Raw genomic sequence first — 14,870 nt, 5'->3', positions numbered from 1 at the left:
AGATCTGTGGCAAAGTTACCTCCACAGACGGACAGCTGTGCTGCCCTGAACAGGCAGGCATTGGAAGCCCAAATATTATTCGGACCAATGGTGCAAAGCTTGAAACTTTGAGATTGACCAAAACGAGAAGGGACTCAAAGCAACTAGAGTAGGAAATTTTCAGAGGACTACTGAATCGGGCGTTGAATTGACCATCTGGGTGGTTGACTTATGCTTGTCATGACATGATATTCATCCTCGAGCTGGGGTTTATTTCCATCTCACCATTCCATGAGAGTTACACTGTTTGTACATAACCAGGCAATGTCATATTGAGTGTGTAAGGATCAAAGTTAAGGCCGAGCCTCCAATACCTCCCAGATGTGCATATCATCCGCTGACTCCCCTGGGAATCGCGCTCGGGAACCGTAAAGCCAATCCAGCTATGGTACGGCGCTGCTCCGGTATTCACGGTGCATGGTCACGGCGGCCCCTTTCGCAAGACTTGAACTTCAACGTATTTCAACACCAAACGCCTGCTCCCAACGAAGAACATGCATGCCCAGTCTAAACCGCAAAAGATCATGCAGCCCCTGCAAGTAAACCAGACCCCAACCTGACCCATCGCTATATCATTAGGTTCCCGACCCTTCATCAGGCGTGTCATCAACGCTCCAGGCCCCTCTCCCAACGCATCAGTCATCCCGACACCCTTCCCCCCCCATCATAACCCAACCCAGCACCCACTACTGATGCAGCTGCTGCGGCGGATAATACGGCTGACCCTGCACCGGCGTCCCATGCGGGCTATACGCCGGCTGCTGCTGCTGCTGGTGGTACTGCGCCGGGTCCGGATACGCACCATACGGCTGCTGTTGCTGCTGCTGGGGAGGATAAGCACCGGCAGGAGGCTGCTGCTGCTGTGGGGGATAAGCGGTCTGCTGCGCGTAGGCGGTGTCGGGCTGCTGCGGGTACATGGTCGACTGGTACTGCTGCTGGTCGGTGTACTGCGGGTGGGCGGCGGCGGTGGTGCTGGTGCTGGGTGGTTGTTGTTGGGGGGCTAGCATGGGGGTGCCTTGCGCTTTCATCTCGACGGTGGCGTTGTCGGCGGAGGGCTTTTTGTGCTCTTGGTGCCAGAGGCGGAAGGTGTGGCCGTGGAAGATGAGGGTTGCGAGGAAGAGTAGCCTGAAGGGGGGGGGGGGTCGGTTAGTGGGGGTTGGTTTGGTGCGTGCGTGGGTGGTCAGGGCTTACCACTCCAGGGCGCTCACGCCGGCAATGGCGCTCATCAGCGCTCTGCCCACCGGCCCGGCGACAGCAGCGCGCTTTGAGAGGGTGCAGTGGTTGCTGTTGATGGAGCTGCCGTCGTTGTAGCAGGATTCGACGTTGACCGGGACGTTGAAACTCGCGCGGAGCTCGGCGTTGGCGCCCAAGGAGGCGAGCCAGAAGATGACCATGGTCAAGTCAAGCGACAGCACGGCCCAGATGTTGTACGCCCCACGCGCAGACGCCACTTTCTCGGTGATGAGTATGTAGCTGACAATGATCCAGGTGAATACAACCTGTGCACCGAGTCAGAATGTGGGTTGTTACAGGCGGCGCCGCGGCGCATGATGCCTAGGGGGTAGTCATGACAAGACTTACACAAGCAACCGAGAAGCTGTAAGCACCAAGGGCCTTCCCATGGATCAACACGCCAGCCATGATGACGATGACAAAACTGAAGACGATCTGAAGGGCGCGCACGATCACCACCCAGAGGGGAGTCTGCTGGATGTACTGTTCCTTCTCATCGTGTACGGCTGCTGCGGGTTGGGCATAGGCCTGTTGTGGCATGGTGGCGTCAGCCATTGTCGGTAAGAGCCGGTCTAGCGGTCGATGCGCTTCTGAAGATGGATTCTACCGGTCGGGTCGTTACTATGGCGCTGGTGAGGCACTGAGGAAGACAAACGGGAAAACGGGGGGACGGCCACTTTTACATGGCGCCATCAGAGGGGCTGGAGCGCCCGGTGGAACTTTGAACCAGCAAACGGAGCATCCCCTCCTTCTTTTGCAGCAGAGCCTCACAATGCCCAACGCCGGCCAAGGCAGAATCCATTCCGCAGGTGGTCCCGGATCCAAAGCGGAAATGGCACGTTGCTAGTGATCTCAGCCGCACTCTCGATGCGACAGTACCACCCCACAGCGGTAAAAAAGACCGCGGATAACCACAGCCGCCTATTTTTCTCCTTAATAGGATCTTGTGTCTCTCTCGGGCGGGCAGGAAATTTAAATGTGTGTACCTAAACCCGTTGGAGTGGTCCCTTCCCAAGCCCAAACGCGCTCTTGTCCACGCCCCTTTCACTGAGGGATGGACTTGTCGGCGGCAACACTGGGCCTAGACCACGGCCGAACCCGCACAAGCTTCCAGCGGCACGACGCAAATATCGGTCTTGGCGGCAAGGGTAAGCGAGAATTCCCCAAACGGTGTCACCTCGATCCTGGGGGGCAGGGGGCTTGGGGCCTCGTGGTGCCACGCTTGACGCTCTCATTGGAGGCAGCACCGAGACCCCTCGCACTCAGCCAGACTTTCTCATGCGGCTCTCAACGTCTGGCTTGCACGGGAAGGTCTTGGTTTCGGTTTATTTTAGCAGGCCTGAACGCCATGCAGCAACCCCGTATCGCTCTTGTTCAGCTCCGGAACTGCCGGTGCCAGATCGGGCTTGCATCCCGATCATGATACCAACACTCGGACAACTGAGAATGAGCTTGAATACGACCCTGGATGTTTCCATGTCGTCCGTCACGGTTTCAGACTACCTAGGTACTCCGGGCTTGGTCGTGGATTTGCAGCTCTGGCTTGTTAGATGGCTCACGTGGGCGGAGAGATATTCCCGAGAGCAGGAGAGGTCCAGTACCCACATGTGTTTGACACTCACTCCCTACCTCTGCCATCTTATACTTATACCCTCCTCCCTTTCTCCGTCGGGATCTCTACCAGATCTACGCACTTTCATCGGATCTTCCTGGGATGGCGTTGCCTCCTCAACAGCTGATGGTGGCAAAAGCTTTGTACAAAAAGTACACGGGCCCCCATCGCCGCTTCGCCGACCCTGAGATATCCCATCTCGCGTGCATGCTTCTCAAAGCTGTACACTAACGTTGAGCCGCCCCTCCCATCGGATATATCTCCATTATTATGTATGGAAAACCTAGTAAAGTGGTGCGCCGGATCGGTAACCTCCCCAGTCCGGCTACGTCCATGATGGCATATCGCGGAACGATGGGTCAGAACGTCACGCAACACGACACTCAAGCCACGAGACGAGCCGCCTCCCGAACACACTGTCTTGTGTGCACTGACGAGTGGCAAATCGACGTCAGAATCACCGTCTGGTTATTTTATAAGGCATCATCAGACCTCGTACCTGACTCGGTGCAGCCCTTGGGGTTAGGGTGGTCGACAGTATATTATGAGCCCACACCCTTCTCCCCTTCCCCCGCCTTTCCAGGCTACTTTCCCCTTTTCCACTTCCCGCTACATGTATTGATCGTCACGCATCACGCCTTCCCAGCACATCAACCATTCTTGAAGGACGGGCGTCAGGAACCATGACATACAGTCCCATTCCCAATTTTAAGCTTTGGGGTGACAACGGAAATGGCAGCGGCAGCCAAACGGAGAATGCACTACGCGATAGCGACGTCCTTTCCCCCAAGGAGAGCCTGGCAGGCTTCAGCCCACCGGTAACCTCAACACTGGCAACCTCAACAGCGCCAATCACAACGGGAGCCTACGACGCTGGAGACGACTGGGAGCTGGTACAACCAGAGCGCTCACAGATTATCAGCAAATATTTCAGCGCTGAAAGTAACGAGAGTCGAGGGTGGGCAACACTACGCTTGAGCATGACTCCAGACCCCGGAGCGCGCTGTTATAAAAAGGCGCCGTGGGTAGCTCTTCTTCACGTCAGAACCGCTGATATGCCCCGCTTAATGCGCGAAGGCTTCTTCTGGTCAGCCGAGAATATCGTTCCTGAAGAAGGACACGTTTCCACAGAGACCAGCCCGTTATGGGCAAGCTTAGGGTTCTGTCATAAACGTACCTGGGTTCTTGCCGATAAGTCCAACGACAAGGTTCCGAGATGGTTTGCATGTCTTAACATCTCAACCCCTTCTTTTGAGATCCTCCCAAGATTCCAGGTACAACATTTGAAGCCGGAGAATGTATATGCTACATCAGCTTGGGACGGACTCGGGCATCTCATCTACGACTATGCTTACGGCTCGCCACGAAGGAGCTTCAATTGTATTTACGGCGATAGGCCCCTTCTAGGCTGGTGGCCTTGGCCAAGGGAAGAAGGGATGGACCGTGTGGGTGAGCGATCTCCACACGTATGCGTCGGTGGCTCTCAACCTTGCCCGTGTCCGGATGGCTTTCCTGGACCCCCGGAATCTCAACATCTTCAACATCCTCATCAACAGTGGATGAGTTGTGTCGTTTTGTAACATTGAGAAGCCGTCCTACTCTCAAAGACGAACTGCCTATGGCTCTTGACGGAATAGATTAATACAATTGCAAATGTCATGCGGTGGTTGATACTAACAGACGGCTGGTGTTGGTTGGGGGGCACACGGGAAGACGGTACATTTGGAGTCGCATGATTTATTAATGTAATGTAGTCTTATTAACTGGTAACGAGTTGTCTAACAGCCCCGGGACTTTGTGTTTTGCGGGGCCTCTCCCTTCTGCGTTGTGATATTTCGGAAGGCCACGTATAATCTAAACACCCTAGAGAGTTTACATCCATAATTATATTGCTGAATAAAGTAAAATCTCGTGATAGACCATACCTTGACAACATTATGCCGTTGACACTGACAGACAGCTTGGCCTCGCGTTTTACTGGCGCCAGTGGCCCGCTTGCACGCAAATTGCAAGTCCTGACTTTGAAGTGCCCCTTCCCACCTACACGCTTCGAGAAGTAAGGCAGGTAGGCGTTAGGTACCTGGGCTTTGAGCCGAGCCTTTCGTCCCGCTGGTGAAATACTGGCAGCCACGCAGGGCAGCGACTCGAGATGGAAGGAGCCAACCTGAATGGCAGGCTATTAAAAGTGATGTCTCCCGGAATCTGAATCTTCTCCTTTCTTTTCCCACCACAAACCTTTCAAAATAAAAATGAACCTGCTCCTTTATTGCCATCAAAACTGTTTAAAACAAAAATTTAAACATGCCCGCGTAAGTTTCTGGGTTTGGGACTAATGCCGTGTGCTTGGAGTCTGACCTTCGACGATCTAGCATGCAATTCACACTCTGGCCCTTTGGCCAACACCACCCCCCGACGTCGCCAACCTCCACCCAACCATCCGATCCAGCCGCCGCCACTGCCCCCCCCGGTTCGACCCGCGGGAACCCCCGTGGCCGCTACGGCGGTCACCCTCAATTTGAGCCTCGCCCCTCCTCCCACAGTGGGCTGTAAGTCGATACCGCCTTCTGCACATCATCTTTCCTGGGCTGTTCTAACGCCGTCTCCGCACTCTAGCTGACGCTGTGGGGGAGGAGTCGGGACCCCAGAACGGGGGGTTGCCCGCGAGGGGGGAGGGGGTTCTCGGCGGTGGGGCGCCTGGATACGGACACGTCGGATGGGTGGCTGGTGGCGTGGGTGGTGCAGTGCCTGGCGCCCGGGCCGTCGATGGCCGCACTTAAATAATACATTCAGCGGATTCCCAGCAGAAACACATAGTCCCATTGAGGTTTACAGGGCGGAATTGATAATTTTGTCAACATACACGCTTTGCTGTTCTTGCGTTCATCGTCCGGGAGTGCACGCGTAGCGGGACACCCCAAATTCCTTCTCTAGCATCTGAGATAGGTCCAATATACCTGGAGTACCATCCATACAGCAATTCCAGAGCGCCGCGCCTCTCGACAACGTTGTACTGCCTGCATTGCTGTGGCCACCATTTCCCTTCGCGGAATACGCGGTGATAGTGGTCTCTGTGACTGGAGCCCTCCGACTCGCTCGGGGTGCCACCAGACCTGGTCGGTCGTGGCCCGTGGGCGGTTCGACAGTACTGTGCTTCTATGCTTGTTATGTGTGCTACGACGTAATCTCCGCTTGGGTGGCCAAAGTCATTTGTGTAAAGGAGAAATAGAACAAATGGTTTTTCTTTTTTTTTTTAATAAAAAAAAAAAAAGAAGAAAGAGAAAGAAAAGAATATAGAAGAAAAAAAGGAGAAAAGACGAAGAAGGGAAGAAGGAAAGAAGAAGGGAAGAAGAAAAGAAGAAGAAAAAGGGGGGAGGGTAAAAGGGAAAAGGAAAAAAAGAAAAAACTAGAAATAGCAAAAAAACGAAAAGGGACAGACAGGGGCGTACAGACAAAGGATAAAGTTATGATTGAACCATATTCTCCCCTCCTTCCCCCTTTCGTGTGTTTTTTCTCTTACAGCATATCTATGATCCTCGCGTACCCATCCTCCAGGTTCTCACTTGGTTGTCCAGAGCAATAAATGCTACATGATCACCAATCTAACTCCCAAGGGGAAGCAACGCAGCTAGGTTTCAGCCCCCTATTCGCACCCAAGATGACCACGCGAACAACGACCGGCTCTCTCCTTGGCCCATCCACCTTGACGCGCGACAGACACCCAAAACAGCGGCACCCCACAACCCACAACACACTCAAATTTCAATCTCGGGCGTCCTACGCCGATACTCCAACTTGACCGTCGGGTCCGCCCGCAAACTAAACCCATAGTGCAGGACGCGCGGCGTCGGCGCCCCCTCAGGCAAGCGCCAGTCATACTTCAGCAGCAGGTGGATCAGCACGACCTTGGCCTCGTTGGACGCGAAGAAGCGGCCGGGGCAGGCGTGCTTGCCGTGCCCGAAGCCGAGGTGCTCCGGGCTGGTGGTTACTAGTTGGGAAGCGTTTTCTTGGCCGGCTGTCTCGCGCATGCGCAGGAAGCGGCGGCCGTCCCATTGCTCTGGGTTGGGATAGATGGTGGGGTTCCACATGTTTTGGGCGGAGACGGCGATGGTGGTGTTGGCGGGGACGGAGGTGCCGTCGGAGAAGTGCATGGGTGCGGAGGTCATGCGGCGGAGGGAGACTGTGTTGGGTTAGTCGGTGAGTGTTAGGGGGTGGGGTGGGGGTTCGGGTAGGGGCAGGCTTACCAATGCCCGTTGGCTTGATCCGTAGACTCTCTTTGATGACGCTGTCGAGAAGCTTCATGTTGTACAGTGAGGTCTTCTTCCACCCGCCTTCGGAGAGGGCCTGGACCATTTCTTGCCGTACTTCGTCGATTATCTCGGGGTTCCGGCACAGATCCGTCATGACTTGGGTGATGAGATCAGTCGTGGTGTGGATGGCGGCGAACGAGAGGGTCAGTTGCACAACGGCTGGGTCGTAGGCCCTTCCCTTGGCCTCCCGTTCGAACCTGTCACACGAGGTCGTGTTAGTCAGGATGGACCAAAGGGGAGAATGCACAATGACCTACCACTCAATCGCATCATCGAACTCAACCTTTTCCCCACGCTGCTTCTGCGCCCGCCTCTTGCTAATCACGCCATTGAGTACGCGGCGGGCTTCCCGAACATCGGCCCGGGCACGGGCGCAAGAGGGCATGAACCAGTGGACCAGGAATCGCAGAGGGGCAGGCCATAGTCGCAGTTCGTCAGCCGCCCTGAAGCCGTCCACCGTGTACTCGCGAGTGACACGAAGCCAGTCCCGGTTCCGGCAAAGCTCTTCGCCGAGGAACACGCGGGAGGAGACCCGGGAAACAACACGAAGGAGGGTCTCTCGCAGCGGTGCCGTGGTCCATGCTGTGATACTTCGTTAGCGCTTCTCCTAAGCAACTTATTGGATGTTGCTGCGACTGCTTCTTACCTCGATCACTGCTTGTCGGGTACTGCTCCTCCACAACCAGGGCGGTTTCTTCCGCGAGCGGCTCGGTCACCTTATCTGTTTAGGAAGAAAAACGGCATATGTTAGCCCGGATACAGATGAATGGAAAGCTTGGAGAGGGTGTGTTCTCAATCAAGCCCGTCACTTACTGAGATACTTGGTAAGGTCTTTCACGATGACATCCTGGACAATATGAGACTCCCGGCTACCCTCGCGGAAGCCCTCAAAACCGGGAAGATGAGCGTGGAAAGTCTGTGTGAATACGATCAGCCGCCTGCATCTGCACACACGCTTCCGACAAGAACAAGAAAGGGGCGCACGTTGAAGACCCATCGCGAGAAGCTGAGGCGTGGGTCGTTGCGAATCTCGTTGGTTAGATGCGGCGGCAGGATCGTCACCTCGCCAGCGTCGCCAATGACTCGGGCCGGTTTGTCGGGATGGTCACGGAACCAATTACTCAGCATGGAACGTGAACCGAATAGGAATTCCTTCTTGGAGCGAATGTCTGTGAGCTCATGCAGCTTCCGGGGGTTGAGGTGGGGGATGTTGCTGGAGGCCGACTTTCGCCCCTGAAATAAGAATATCGCCGCCAGTGCAAAAGCGGCGGCTAGGAAATAGGGGGCTGGCCCTGGGATTGTTGTAGGGTCATCGACCCAAGCCCGAAGCCCCTCGAAGGAGGCCACGCCGGGGGAAGAGCTTGGTTGCGCCATGGTTTCTGGTTGATGCACCACGTAGGTGATGTGAGACAGTGAGAGAAGCAAGGCACTGCAGGTGGAGTGATGGGGGCAGAGATAGGTGCCGATGAGCGTCGGGAACACCTTTATATAGCAAGCGCATGGTGCACAGTGAACGCAAACTGGAATCCGTGGAATGTTACATGTACCGGCTCGGACTGTTCTTGTCTCCCGTCCCCTTCTCAGCCTCTATGACCACGTCCAGAGACGATCCCAACCCCGTCTAGATCGCAACAAGGCCAGTCAGGGGGCCAATTTCAGGGTAGATGACCTCTGGTGCCGTCAGAAACTGATTCTGCCTCCTAGGTGATTGGGTGTTGTGTATCAACCGAAAGCGAACGCTCCACGACACGGACCGGGATGCACAATTGCCGGACAGGGGATAATCTATGCATAACCGTTCACAAACTGCACAAATAAAGTACAAGCTGTGGATAACTCGGCTTGGCAGTCTTGTGCCATGCATAAATGCACAAGTTGACACAAGCATATCGGGAACACCGCTCCTCGCCCTATCTCCGTGAATGCAAGAGAAAGCCTCGTGTAAATAATGCAGAGCAATCCTAGGGTTAAACGGAAACTGCATGCATAGGTGGTATTCTACAGGTTTAAAGCCTGTTCAACCACAAAACGCTCTGTGGGGCTAAAGGGGGAACGTGGGCGATTTGGTGCTGTTATATAAAGGAAGTAAAACGAAAGGAGCAAAAGAAGAAAACTGCCCGAAGAGGCGACCTACGAGGCAAACAAGAATACAAGATGGTATGCTATTGAGGAAGGCAAGTCGTTTCTTCAGTCAAACCAAGAAAGTACCATGGCAGTGAAGGAGGATTAAACGAGGTAAAAGAAGGCATGGGATTATTATAATTGGTACCTGCAGGCGCTGTTTCAATGTTGTATCCATGTCCTTACAAGCACCTCTCTTCCGGTCCTAGCAAACCAACCGCTTGGTTTGTAGGGCATCTCGTCGCTCCCTTAGTAACTCCACATCAGGGCACACGACCTGCATACCTTCCACGCCACCCTCCATCGGCATCTAGATGCACTTCACCCTGGCCGACATGCACGCGGCCCTATGCGTCCCGGGCTGTTTTCATGGCGTAGACGCTCGGGATGGAGCTCAGGACGGGACGGAGGCGCGACATCTCGGCCTGGGCGGCCTGGGACTTGCTGTACTAGTTGGCGACGGAGGAGAGTGTGTCCACGCGGGAGATCTCGTACGCACTCGAGTACACCTAGCACACGCGCTTGAACGCTATAGACATTAGCACACAGCTAGGAAATGTGTTTTCAATCAACATTAAAAGCAAAGCGCAGGTCAGCAACTTAAAATCTAAACAAAATGGGTTTAAGACACCGCCCCTTTCCACTCGTTTTATCATCTTCGGCCAGCCCGACCCCTCCCGCCACCCATGGCACACCCAGCTCCATGTCGTCAACAACGGCAGAGTAGGTCCCTAGATACATGTAGCCATTCTTACCAACACCGGCAGCCACATCCCTAAACCAAAAAAAAAAAGAACAAAAGATACATGGCCCATGCTTCACAAGTAGAAGCCTGTGTTTCAAATCTCGATTATCATAACATCGAGTACATCGAACCAGTTCAATCTGAACCCACGAGTCAGCCATAGACCCTTCGAAACCTGCCCCCCGGGCCAGCCGGACCCTAACACGGCATGGCCCCCCAACCTCTCCTCCCAAATGACAGGGTCCCAGGACCCGATAACAATCACCCCCCTCGACGGAGGGCGGCGGAGAGGACTGAATGGGGAAGAGAACGGAGACCGAAGGGTCGTCATAACGAGGCTCTTGCTAGTCCCTCGTCTTTGCAAAATAAATGGCCGACAGGCCGGAAGCCGAGGCGGCTACGGTGCACGAGCGTCGTGGGGCGATTGGCATAGTCGGACAACCGGGGTGAGGTGCAGCGAGGGGGCTTTCGTTCGGTGGCTCTGCTGGAGTCCCGGATGCTGAGCCCGACGGTATGTGGACAGTGGGGCTGTAGGGAAACGGCGACGGAGGGGTGGTATCGCGGGCCTCCTCGCGGCGACGGCGAGTAGGGGTTGGCGGAGCGGAATCCGCGGTTCTCCGTTCCGGACAATGATAGTGGCAGTTGTGGGCACGATGGGGTCGCCATCGTCGCCAGAGGATACCGGTGATGTAGCCCTGGATGCCGGTCCGCGGGGAGTCGGGTATGTCGAGGAGAGGCGAGAAGAAAGGAGCCGGGGTGCCAAGAGGGCCTGAAGACATGCGGGGGGTTGAGCATGGGAGTTATAATTGTGGGAATAATTGGGATAAGAGCCTTGGGGAGCGGAGCCTTGGATGGATGGTTTTTGGTTACTAGCTAAGTTAAATCACCCTCCGTGTCGAAGTTGTGTTGCTGGGGTTGACTAGGTGCCCAACGCCGAGGGATGGGTTGGGGGTGTATGATATCTGAGGTTTCAGGGCTGGAACACTCGGCAGAAAGGGCAGTGGGAGGCACCGAAATGTACTGGAAATGGAAAGAAATACACAAAACTATACCCACACGTATAGGTTGCCGACAGGTGAGAATGAAAAAGTGAGGCGGACTGTGCATCTTATTTTGAACATTGATATTAGCATATGGCAACAACCTCGTGGGTCCCCAAGGCATAATTTATACGATGGAATTATGGCTACATATATGCCGGACCGTGATCGCCATAAAACGTTAGAAATACAACATGGCACTGGACTCCTAGGACATTGATGTCTATACCTAGGTAATCTATCTATCCATATCGGCCCATACTCCAATCTCAATCTAACTCACGCACCATACTTCTGATACCATCTAGTTAACAACGATCGAGTTACATAAATCAGTACACTACTCCATACTCGCACGATATTCCAACTCATTTCCCATGGCAGGTCGCCTGGCTCAAAGTGTAGGACTATCAGTCGCAGCAGGCAGTTTCTCAGCCCCCGCGGTAATCACGACCGGATATGCCGTAAACAGCTCCCCCGTAATGATTGTCGTGTATGCGGTATAGGTCGTCGTGCCCGCCGATTCGCCCGAAAAGGTGTAGTTGCAGTAGGCGGCGGTGCGGTCTTCGATCACGCATGTCTCGTCCAAGACAGCCGTCACACTCGCGATTGCCGTCGACAGGATGCCGACCATGGTTGAGGGCCCTTCAGTGACCGTCCAGGGCTGGGTTGTATTAGTTAGGCTTTGTGTTCAGATTCAGCTACGGAGGGTAACTTACAGGATCGTTCTGGTCACAGGTGGTTGTAGGAAAGCCAGGCATGTTGAGATGACCAGATTGGCAACGGATCTGATATGTTGTGGCCACGTCGTCTGCCGCAATAACGCTCGCATCAAAGGAGTACTCGCCTTCCCTCTTAGCACCAAGGAAGACGCCAACGGTCGTGGGTTCTGCTGCAGCCGCTGCCGCTACGACAGGGAGCGCATGAGCGTCCGAGGACATGACGCCCGCCAAGAGAAGGAGGGAGATATCAAGGAGCATCATATTGGGCTTTGATTTTGAAAAGGGGCTGGTAAGTTTTGGTCTCCCATCTTGTTTGTGGGTGATGCCGGCGTTTTATACATCCGTAAGTCGGACTGAAGTCCTCCCCGAACTTCCTATATCGCGGTAGCCGGGCCGGCACTAGTCTCTTGGCTCCCGTGACGAATCGACGATTAGCGGTGAAAATCTGTGCAAGGTGTCAGCGGGAAGAGGCACAGTCGGCAACGCTAGAATAGCGTCCGCTCGGTGAGTCACTTGGCAACCTTGAAGGACCTCGGGATTCCATCTGGGCATACTGGGCATGGTGGGTTATCGTACCCCTAGACGTCTGACGTGTCACCGTGTCATGGCATTGGGGGCTGTGTGCTCAGCATGAGTACATCTCAACCCTAAATATGCATGGTTCTATTTTTCAGACTCCTTCGGATACCTTGAAACTTAGATAATGATAGTACCAGGGAGTTAAACCAGTAAGTGCCATAGCTTGGTGCCATAGCTTGGTAGCTGCCTCGAAAACACATAGATTCAGAGAAGGATTTATTTTACTTTGAACCAAACCAAACTTGCAACATTTTTGGCAGACACCCAAAAGCACTTTTGAACAGCCTAGTCCATCTAGAGAATTTTGTTAAACGAAAACAATTCCGCAGGAATCCTCCCGGCGCCTGACGAGCATTTGATTTTCCGGGTGAAAGAAGAGAAACTCGTGCATAGAGTGGCGCGCCAGGGGCTTGTTCCCGACAAACCCAAAATCGTACTCATCCAACAACTTGACGAGCAAGATCTTAGCGGCTAGGTCAGAGATCAAGCGGCCAGGGCAAGCCCACCGCCCTGCTCCCCACGTGAGGATGTCGGTGTCGATATCTTTGAAAGGTCGGGCACGGTGCTCCTCAATCTTGTCCTCGGCACAGAAACGCAGGCCGTGGTACTCCCGAGGGTCCTCGAAATACTCAGGGTCCATCGTCCGCGTGGCGCCCGACATGGTGACAAACTGGCCCTTCTTCAGTGCCAGGCCGTTGGAGAGCACATGATCCTTCTTAACAACGCGGCTGTACACAAGCAGCGTACCCGGCGTCAGCCGGGCCGACTCCTTCATGGCCGATTCCAGCTTTTCCAGGCTGGCCAACGCCGCCATGTCCCAACGACCACGGACCTGGACGTGCTTCTCCCGAATCTCGGCGCGGACGGCATCGAGCACATCCGGGTGTGCCACCATGTCCATGATGGTGCGGCAGCAGAAGTTGGCAATGCTGTACGTAGACCCAGCCGCAATAGATCCGACAAGAGCCGTCAGCACATTGGGGTCACGCTCCATCTCGCTCCGCCCGGCCTCCACCATCCACGAGAGCACATCCGGGTTGACCTTTCTGTCGGGGCCGTTCTTGGTAAACTCTTCCTTGAGCTGCTGCACCCTGGGCACGACGTAGCTCATCAGTTTGCTCCAGCCCCTGAGCAACTTCCATTTTGGTGGGAGAAGCCACACTAGCACCGGCTGCAGGCAGGCCGGCACACAGCGCATGGCAAAGCACACCTGGAACACTATTCATCTCAAAAGTTAGCGACGGTCTGATTTACGAGGGGACACACATTCACTTTCTCACCCCCCCACCAGCCCACTCACCATTATTGGTATGCTCATGCGCCAGATTCACCAACTCGGGATTCCTCGCCGTCATCTCCTCCCCAAACAGCACCAACGCAATCGACTCACTCACACACCGCACCACCGCCTTACTCGGCTTCATCACCACCCACTCCCCCACACGCCCAGGAAACTCCTCCCCAATCGCCTCCGTAATGCGCTTCCCCGTCAGGGCAAACAGCGCCGGCAGCGCCGGGCTGATGTGCGACAGCAGCACGCGCACGTGGAAGCTGGTCTTGCGCACCACCCCCATCCCTGTCAGGTGGCCCAGCAGGCCAAAGGCATGCGACTCCCGGCTGTTGAGCACGTCGGCGCCGAGCCGGTTGAGCTCCGGGATGAGCGTGGGGGGGAGGATGATTTGCGTCGTGTCGCCGCGGGCGAGACGGTAGGGGCGGCCTTGGGCCTGGGGTGGGGGAGGGGGTTAGTGTGCCTGGGGTCTTTCACATGGAATGGGGCGTCCGTTCGGGGAGAAACATACCTTTTCGTCGGCTGCGGTGATGATCTCCTGCGCATTGGTGATCCAGCGGACCCGGGAAAAGTAGGACGGCTCCCAGGAGAAACGCTTATTGGCCGTGAAGAGGCCATCTTGGCTGTCGTCTCCCTTCTGCTTCTGAAACAGACGTGGAAATAAGATGCTCGCGATGATTGCGAATACCACAGTGATCCCGAGAAACTGTTGGCTGCTGCAGGCCTGGGCCAGGGTTGCCGTGTCAAGGTGCATGGTCAAATCTCGTCACCGTTCGGCTGGGTGCCGAAGGACCAACTGCTTAACTGAAGCCGAACAGGAAGGGGGGAAGGATGGGGACGACGCCCATGTCAAGTTCTATTACTTAGCGCAACATTATGTGGTAGGGAGTTTCCTATCCTGTCCTCCCCGTTTCGCTCCGAGAGGAGCCGGGATCTCAGCGTCGTAGAATCCTCTTGTCCGTGTCTGTACGGGATGTACTCCCGAGAGCAGGAGGTTCGTGTACATGAGAGTACCTTGGAAGTTGTCACAATAGCAGACCATCGACCAAGAGCTAGGGTCGTTGACATGGATCATGATGTGCGACAAGGGGGTCAGCCAGTTTGGGAGTCGAGGTGGTATCATCGACCCCAGGGTCTACGCCGCACTCCTACATGGGAAAAATCCCAAATCCTTCCGCGCGGGT

General features: G+C 55.0%; 5 protein-coding genes across 5 annotated transcripts; 1 reads left to right on the top strand and 4 right to left on the bottom strand.

The window, feature by feature from the left end:
- Positions 1-725: 725 nt before the first annotated feature.
- Positions 726-1,827, bottom strand: F5144DRAFT_544497 (uncharacterized protein; the record flags this gene model as incomplete). The annotated part of the gene is made up of 3 exons (XM_066787300.1): positions 726-1,164; positions 1,231-1,538; positions 1,621-1,827. The coding sequence occupies 3 exons, from the start codon at positions 1,825-1,827 to the stop codon at positions 726-728; spliced, it is 954 nt and encodes a 317-aa protein (XP_066645843.1).
- A 1,740-nt stretch (positions 1,828-3,567) lies between these two features.
- On the top strand, positions 3,568-4,748 carry F5144DRAFT_618120 (uncharacterized protein; the record flags this gene model as incomplete). Its single annotated transcript, XM_066791908.1, has 2 exons — positions 3,568-4,182; positions 4,292-4,748. 2 exons carry the CDS (start codon positions 3,568-3,570, stop codon positions 4,445-4,447), a joined length of 771 nt encoding a protein of 256 aa, XP_066645842.1. The 3' UTR covers positions 4,448-4,748.
- A 1,409-nt stretch (positions 4,749-6,157) lies between these two features.
- Positions 6,158-8,682, bottom strand: F5144DRAFT_559875 (cytochrome P450). The gene is made up of 6 exons (XM_066788180.1): positions 8,176-8,682; positions 8,005-8,107; positions 7,838-7,912; positions 7,449-7,773; positions 7,126-7,388; positions 6,158-7,061 (listed from the first exon to the last, which is right to left on the bottom strand). Exons 1-6 carry the CDS (start codon positions 8,563-8,565, stop codon positions 6,637-6,639), a joined length of 1,581 nt encoding a protein of 526 aa, XP_066645841.1. The 5' UTR covers positions 8,566-8,682; the 3' UTR covers positions 6,158-6,636.
- A 2,667-nt stretch (positions 8,683-11,349) lies between these two features.
- On the bottom strand, positions 11,350-12,095 carry F5144DRAFT_626485 (uncharacterized protein). Its single transcript, XM_066792264.1, has 2 exons — positions 11,817-12,095; positions 11,350-11,761 (listed from the first exon to the last, which is right to left on the bottom strand). The coding sequence occupies exons 1-2, from the start codon at positions 12,078-12,080 to the stop codon at positions 11,492-11,494; spliced, it is 534 nt and encodes a 177-aa protein (XP_066645840.1). The 5' UTR covers positions 12,081-12,095; the 3' UTR covers positions 11,350-11,491.
- A 369-nt stretch (positions 12,096-12,464) lies between these two features.
- On the bottom strand, positions 12,465-14,763 carry F5144DRAFT_626484 (cytochrome P450). The gene is made up of 3 exons (XM_066792263.1): positions 14,198-14,763; positions 13,699-14,122; positions 12,465-13,616 (listed from the first exon to the last, which is right to left on the bottom strand). The coding sequence occupies exons 1-3, from the start codon at positions 14,438-14,440 to the stop codon at positions 12,706-12,708; spliced, it is 1,578 nt and encodes a 525-aa protein (XP_066645839.1). The 5' UTR covers positions 14,441-14,763; the 3' UTR covers positions 12,465-12,705.
- Positions 14,764-14,870: the final 107 nt, after the last annotated feature.

This window comes from Chaetomium tenue, assembly GCF_020726465.1.
Source record: "Chaetomium tenue strain MPI-SDFR-AT-0079 chromosome Unknown F5144scaffold_2, whole genome shotgun sequence".
Taxonomy (NCBI): Eukaryota; Fungi; Ascomycota; class Sordariomycetes; order Sordariales; family Chaetomiaceae; genus Chaetomium; species Chaetomium tenue.
This window is presented reverse-complemented; position numbering and strand designations above follow the sequence as displayed.

Excerpts from the sequence above, each read along its gene's own strand:
- F5144DRAFT_559875 (XM_066788180.1), bottom strand. The coding sequence starts at position 8,565 with ATGGCGCAACCAAGCTCTTCCCCCGGCGTGGCCTCCTTCGAGGGGCTT. Across the intron at positions 8,108-8,175 it reads TCTCGCGATGGGTCTTCAAC|ACTTTCCACGCTCATCTTCC; the intron begins GTGCGCCCCTTT and ends GTATTCACACAG. Across the intron at positions 7,774-7,837 it reads CCCGACAAGCAGTGATCGAG|CATGGACCACGGCACCGCTG; the intron begins GTAAGAAGCAGT and ends GAAGTATCACAG.
- F5144DRAFT_626485 (XM_066792264.1), bottom strand. The coding sequence starts at position 12,080 with ATGATGCTCCTTGATATCTCCCTCCTTCTCTTGGCGGGCGTCATGTCC. Across the intron at positions 11,762-11,816 it reads CCTGTGACCAGAACGATCCT|CCCTGGACGGTCACTGAAGG; the intron begins GTAAGTTACCCT and ends AATACAACCCAG.
- F5144DRAFT_626484 (XM_066792263.1), bottom strand. The coding sequence starts at position 14,440 with ATGCACCTTGACACGGCAACCCTGGCCCAGGCCTGCAGCAGCCAACAG. Across the intron at positions 14,123-14,197 it reads TCACCGCAGCCGACGAAAAG|GCCCAAGGCCGCCCCTACCG; the intron begins GTATGTTTCTCC and ends CCCCCACCCCAG. Across the intron at positions 13,617-13,698 it reads GCATGAGCATACCAATAATG|TGTTCCAGGTGTGCTTTGCC; the intron begins GTGAGTGGGCTG and ends TGAGATGAATAG.